Source organism: Esox lucius, chromosome 17 (genome assembly GCF_011004845.1).
Source record: "Esox lucius isolate fEsoLuc1 chromosome 17, fEsoLuc1.pri, whole genome shotgun sequence".
Lineage (NCBI taxonomy): Eukaryota > Metazoa > Chordata > Actinopteri > Esociformes > Esocidae > Esox > Esox lucius.
In genome coordinates, this window is record NC_047585.1 from 3832640 (window position 1) to 3839547 (window position 6908).

A 6908-nucleotide genomic window follows, 5' to 3' on the forward strand; every position below is an offset into this window, starting at 1 on the left:
AAAAAGATGGTGCATGACATTAATGGTGAAGACGTATCATTGGGCTATTATGAGTGACATTGGGTGAGTGGGTCAGAGATTGACCAAATGAAAAGACTGCTACAAAGCAAAAACAGAGTGGAGAATGAAAAAGAAAAATTGGGAAACAAAACATGGGAAAAGAGTGGAGTTGGAGGCAGATGCCGGATTACTTTACTGTGGGTCCTGGCAGTATTGAGGGCTCGCTTTGCAAACATCACATAGAAAAATGCCTGTTTGAAAGCTGGAGGATTGTTGAGCAAACAGTGAGTGGAGCTTCCACAGTGCCAGGAAATAGGATGTTTGTTCCAGCATTTCCTCAAAGGGCCTTGAGGGGACCTTCCTTATAATGGCACAGCCTCTTGAGTCTACACAGACTCCATTTCTCTGTCTATCCCTCATTCTTATTTTCCATATATACATTTTCTCACTCACTTTCTTCTACCTATCCTGAATCTCCCCCTCTTCCACCCTGTTCTGCTTTTTCTACTCTTCCTTTGCATCTTTTTTCAGATTTCACAATTTTAAGTTTTCTGCAACTGACACTAAAGGGCTGCTTCTCAAATGGCAGAATATTCCATAAATAGTACACACTTTTGACCAGAACCTAATAGGTTCCTGTGTAGGAAAGAGGGTGAAATTTGGGACATGATGTGACCTCCTGTATCATGAATATTGTTTCCAAATCCCCAGCTTTAGTTCCCCTCTATGAATAGTATTCCGGCAAGACCAATATTGCCATGCAGGGGGATTTGGTATTTCTGTACAGTCATGATAACATCCAACCTAGAGGAAAAGGAGGGAAACAATGTTTTTGTCAAGGTTTTCTGTAGTCGTTCTATTTTCTGTGACTTTCTGGAAAGTCAGGCACAGAGTCTTTATGATTTGTGCTTTCGAGTACCACAACAAACTTTGAGCAACAGTCCAATGGCACATCACAGAGTATCAATTCTATGTATAATGTACGGTGCTATTATCTATAAATGTCACAACAAGGACCAGAATGTTTTATTTGCCTGCAGATGGAGAGCAAAACATGTATTTTAAGGGATTGTCAAATGAACACTAGAAAATATTTGGATGAAATATGATCCCTTATTTACAAGCAGTCAGAACTAATGTAGCTACAGTAAAGATGTAAGATATGCCATGCAAAGCAATAATGCAGAGTTAGCTTTATCATAATCATATAGCTATACTGCAAGTACATGGATGCATTTTGTGATCAGTAAACAACGTTTTCAAATGCAGGAAGCTTGCAAACATTAACAGTGGATCATTTATACTGGCTAATGTGTCCTTTTGCAGCTAGACTGGAAGAGCTCATAAAAGATTAGAACTTAATTTTCTTTGTCAGGTAGGTATTTCAATCACTTAGATATCCAATTATTGTGAAAAATATTAAAAAAGGTATGGAGATGTAATGCAACTGTTTTTCAAAGTGTAATCTATTGGAGCAGGATTATCTAGAAATGTAATGTTTCAAATGCAATGGAAAAACTGCATTACTGATCACAAATATGATATTGATTATGATATTAGAGGTATAAATAATACTGGATGGTTTACACATCCAAATAATGTTGTAGTCAACAATAAAACCTGGTTTTCCCACCTTTGCTTTACAACAAGGTTGTCAGGCAAAATCTTTAGCTTTTCAGGATGTAGTTAAAACCGTAAGTGAAAGAAAGGCATTCTCCTTCTGATGTTCTTCTAACTTCCTCAGTGACGCAGGCCTGCCCCTGTATTAAGCTGTCATTTAGTCAGGCAAACAGAAGAAGGGTAGCAGATTAGGGTGACACAGTCATGGAGATAAGGAAACTGCTGGCAAATACGTCTCCCTCCACTGACATGTTAAATGCATCTCCCCTCTCCGGAAGGAAAAAGAGAGAGAGAGGGTGATTGGCGCGTGACCAGGTTGGCTAGCATACTAAATAGAAGGACCTGGTGAGTGACAGACAGCTTGTCAAAAAGCGTTCCAACTGCTCTGTTGCTGCCACGGCAACACAAGGGGGCCAGATGATAATGGGAGTTGAGGGGGGCAATTAGGCTTCCGACAGGAACTGATTGGGAATAACCCCCAACCCCATTTTTATTTGTTTTTCTGAGAGGCCCAAACGGCAGGCGTGAAATCTATTAACTCTCCGACAGCTTGTCAACACCACTGGTGCTCTTAGGTGTTTCTTTTCACAACTACTTAAAGTGCATTTTACCCCATTTTAGGAAGTTTTAAAAGTATAATAGTATGCCATTGCATCAGTGCTTGTGTGGCTCACTGTTATAATAGCTGTTGCAATCACAGTTGAATTTCTGGCCACAATGACTTGATTGGATGCCTTTGAGTTTCTTTCCACCATTTCCTATTGCAAAGTACAGTCCTTTTAGCAATTGTGTGTCAAAATCAATTCGACATCAATCACAACACTTATTGAAGGTTCAATGGATGTGTTGTTTACCTGTCGAATAAATTGGATGCAAGTCGAAATACTAAGCAGTCCACCATAAAAAATCTCAAACCTCAAAATTGATAAAACTCACAGAAATCCTAAATAACATGCCCCTTTTTTGGCTCCAAATAGTTATCAACAAAACCCTACATAAAATAAATTAAATACTTTAAGTTCAGGGTAAAAACATACACACACACTTCAGTAGCTCTTAGCTGGCAGCGTGTGTGTTTCTCTAACATGGAGGGCCTGAAGACTGACACTGCTTAAGCCTGGGATTAACCATTAGTCTGGCAGCACTCGGCTGGCGAGTGCCCCTTCCAGCATACAGAGTGACTGCTGTCTCCCATGACACTGCAGGTGTTAGGCTGCCACTGGATGATGTAAAGCAGTGCAGAACCCTAGGTAAAGTATGCAGAGTAGCCTGATTTTTTTCACTGGATTAATTTTCTTGGAAAAAGGGCAAAAGGCACTGTAAAAATAACCAGGGCTGCATACAGAACAACACAACACTATTAGTGATAAGTCTCATTTTAAATATATTTAATTGGTATAAATGCTTTTAAAATAGCATACTTTGTAACAACAATTACAAATACTAAGCAATGCAATGCAAAAATAAATAAAAGGGAATAAATACCAAATAGAAATAGAAATGAACGATTGGCAAGAGTATTTACCACTATGTGATTAATCAACATGTCTTATTGTTGAATGTCTTTTATTTCTCTATAGGTCCACTATCCAGCTGGCTCATTTAAGGGAAAGATCATTTTAACAATTTGTCTCTGGAGAGTCAGTCAGTGCTGGTTGGAAATGACACTCTTCACATCCATCTGGTCACAGCCCATTCATCCAGTATGATGTCGTTCTGCCAAGACTCCCCAGCCCAACACACCCATTTTCCAATTTCCAAACAGCACTCATAATAATCATAAAAAGCCTTTCAAATTGGGAAATGCAAAACTATCTAACTAAAAAGTAATAAAATCCTGCTGTTCCAAAATGTAGCAAAGCAGTCAGAGGAGTCGTCAGTCAAGGCCTTCATATCTGGCCTTCTTGGCCAAACAGATCTAATTAAATGAAGGCAAATTGTAAATTGGTCCCTTTTGTGTGCGCACACATGCACACATGCACACTGCTGCTCAAGCCAGTAGCTGCCACCTTCAATGTCCGCTGGACATTAAACAATTACTGGCTAGTGAGGCGTCTCACCCAGTAGAGATACAAGCCTAGCCCCAGCTGCATCCTCCATAACCAATGAGGGGGGACGAAGAAAGCGGGAGAATCCATTACTTGTAATGAAACTTAATTTTCAATTTCAAATATAAAGTCCCTTCTCAAGTTTTCCCCCAGCAGCAATGGAACTGAACAGCCCTATGCAGCCAATAAATTGTTCACATTTCACTTGAAAACCCTACTTTGCCAAAAGCCAGCCCCCATTAGTCAGGGAACAAATACACTTGTCAAGCTGTTCATTCAGACCGAGGGGGGCTTGTTTCTTTGCCAGTGCGGTAGAATGGAAATCAAAGAGAAAACGTTTGCAAGGAAGTATAGTATAATGTGAAAATTCAGATGTTCATTGTGTACTGTGACAAAAAAAATTTATGGTCATAATTATTCACTCAATATATTTAAGTTCAACAGATGCAGATAGAACATGTGACAGTTTTCTTTCCTTCTGTACATCAAAATTAGAGTATTATGTAATCCAATAAGTGTACCTGAAGTCACTGATTTAAAGATGTCCACATTGGTAAATACATTGTCACTAATGAAAGTTACTAAAACTATGTTACTCACTTCTAACAATAAAGAAGAGACAACAATAAAGAAGAGACTTCAATTAGTTTCAGTTCAAAACATCTCGCTACATAGAACCGCCAAATCCATTGGGATATGCGCATCAGAACTACATTAGATTTACCTCCATACTTAGTGTTGGAATCATTTTCCAAGATAATATATATATATATATATAAAAGTGAAAAACAGTTTTAAAAATGGATACCTGGACTTACTCTCATCTTTGTCCTTAGTGAATTTTATAGTTTGTTCACCTGCGCCGCACGCATTTAGATGCTCTGCTGTAAGAGAGAATATAATTTGATGTGCCCAGAGCGCCACCTTACGGGTATGCAATTTAACTGGCATCATCTCCAGATCATGAGCACTTTTCAGCCGTGTTCATGTACGGGATGAGAAACGTAATCGGACCGAAAAAGTCGGATACAAATTGTGACATCTAAATAAAAGTAAATGAATAAAACATTTTATTACAAGTGTACGCCTTTCAGACTAGATTTCTACGACTTCCACTACCATTTCAGTACAACTGATATTTTCTTATTAAAATGTATTTGTTCAGTTTATGAACAGTGGTTTTGAAACAAGCTTTATTAAGTATGGTTTTGATGCATAGGCTATTCGATATTCAACAAGGCCACTTTTTGCATAGAGGCTAAAGTTGTTATTTAGAAACCAAGAAAACCCTAAATGTCATCAATGTACCGCAATGTCAACTGTTTAATTATACAAAACATATACAAACCTATGACACACGTCTCTTCCATTTTCCAATCACAAACTAATTTAAAATCGCAGTAGCCTACAGTCTAACAATTTGGAAGGTGGGCAAAGTGACTATTGATTTATGTTTATCGGTTTGTCGTGAAATGCTTCCCATAGCTGGCATAATGCGTAGGCTAAAGCTGGCTATGAATTATTATTATACAGAGACATGTTATCGTTAAAAAATAAATAATTCCAGTTGGTAAACGTTGTAAATGTATTGCATTATTAAGATAGTCCAATGTTATTTCATTCGTAACCTAGGACTATGTTAAAAACTCCGAACTGACCGCAGCTTCGCGTAATAGTTAGGCTTTACAAGTCATTACTGTACCACAAGTACAAATACTTTCGAGATTGTCAATGTCATGTCTTAAGAAATGCTTGACCAAAATAATTTTAACCAAAAGGTTTTCAAATTGCGCTTTGAGTAACAAGTGCATGGTGTGCATTTTGATACTGTGTGTGTGTGTGTGTGTGTGTGTGTGTGTGTGTGTGTGTGTGTGTGTGTGTGTGTGTGTGTGTGTGTGTGTGTGTGTGTGTACGTGCGTACAATTATGTACAGTATTCCCAAATAAAAGTTGGGAGAGCCATATTAACTCCTATGGCATGCACCTGTCCGTGGTTCCTTCGTCCTCTGCGCATCTCCATCAAAGCACGCTCTAATGACATCAAAGTAGCTTAATTAGACTTGTAAGCATTTCCTAGAAAGAATAATAAACTTACCTGGAAAGAATTGTCCACATATGAAGTCCAAGAACTGAAAAAGAAGCGCAGCAATTATGTAGTTCCCTTTGTCCATTTTTGCGCTGACTATTTTACATGCTCGCCTCCTGTCCTATTACTCGCAGACTGTATACGCAGACAATATTTTCGCATTGGTATTGCAGTGAGGGAGTACTGAAAGGCAGTAGACAGCAATCCCGGTGTGATTGTTTGGTTTCAATCAGTAAATGATGGTAAAGCGGAGTTCAGAACAGATATAGAAGAGCGAGGAGAGTGGCAGAGGATTCCGATATCCCCCGGGTCCCTACACCTGCCTCTCCAATACGTTTGAACCTCTATCTGCGATGGAGGTTATTAATCCTCTGTGCGGGGCCGGGTGAGTGTGTGATGTAGTCGATTCCAACGCCTGTGTCCACACTCACTTCTGATGCCGACAGAGTCCAGCGGCTTCCTAAACAGCTTCCCGTGATTTAAATACATTATCAACAGTTTTGTCGAAAAGTGGGATTTTTGCTGTTGTTTCACACATTTGTGTTGAGAGAAATTGAATAAAATAGGTTATGAACATAATTATATATACATATGTAATGTTTTTTCTAATTGCATTTGTTAGATGGTTCCTCACCCTGCATTTCATTATGGATCAAAATAAACTATAATCCATGGTTACATTTACTTTTTCACTCAAACAAATGTATTTTAGTAAGACATTTTCACATTAGCAGTTTTATCAAAGTGCTAATACAGACACCCAGGCTAAAACCCCAAACAGCAACCAACATCAAGAAATTGAGGCACAATGGCTAGGTAAAACTACCTAATGGGGTAGGAGTCTAGGAAGAATTGCTAGAGAGTAGCCAGACTGAGGACTGCCGGTAATTTTCTGGTTGTACCGGTTCAAGATTATAAGATTACATGAATATGTTTGCATGTTCAGATGACCGGTGGGTCAATAATGCAGGAGGGCCCAATGTTTTTAGGCAGAATCCAGTTCAGCTGCACTTACAGGTGGACAAGGACAAGGATGACCAGATGGAAAAGGATAGGAATAACAAGGTGGGCAAGGACAGGGATGACCAGGTGGACGAGGACAGGGTTGACCAGGTGGACAAGAACAGGAATGGCCAGGTGGACAAGGACAACCAG

At 39.1% G+C, this 6908-nt stretch overlaps 1 protein-coding gene across 14 annotated transcripts in view; it reads right to left on the reverse strand.

Annotated features, from left to right (window-relative positions):
• ptprt (protein tyrosine phosphatase receptor type T) overlaps nt 1-6117 on the reverse strand; it is a 287950-nt gene extending 281833 nt beyond the window's left edge. For 6 of the 14 annotated variants that reach the window (XM_020055896.2, XM_020055895.2, XM_020055894.2 and 3 more), the window contains exon 1: nt 5763-6115. In XM_020055896.2, the coding sequence (XP_019911455.1) occupies nt 5763-5838 (76 nt within the window). In that variant the 5' untranslated portion in view covers nt 5839-6115. Of the gene's footprint in view, nt 1-5762 lie in introns of all 14 variants that reach the window. The other 8 variants (XM_020055888.2, XM_034287364.1, XM_020055893.2 and 5 more) reach the window with 3 other exon arrangements.
• Between the last annotated feature and the right edge of the window lie 791 nt (nt 6118-6908).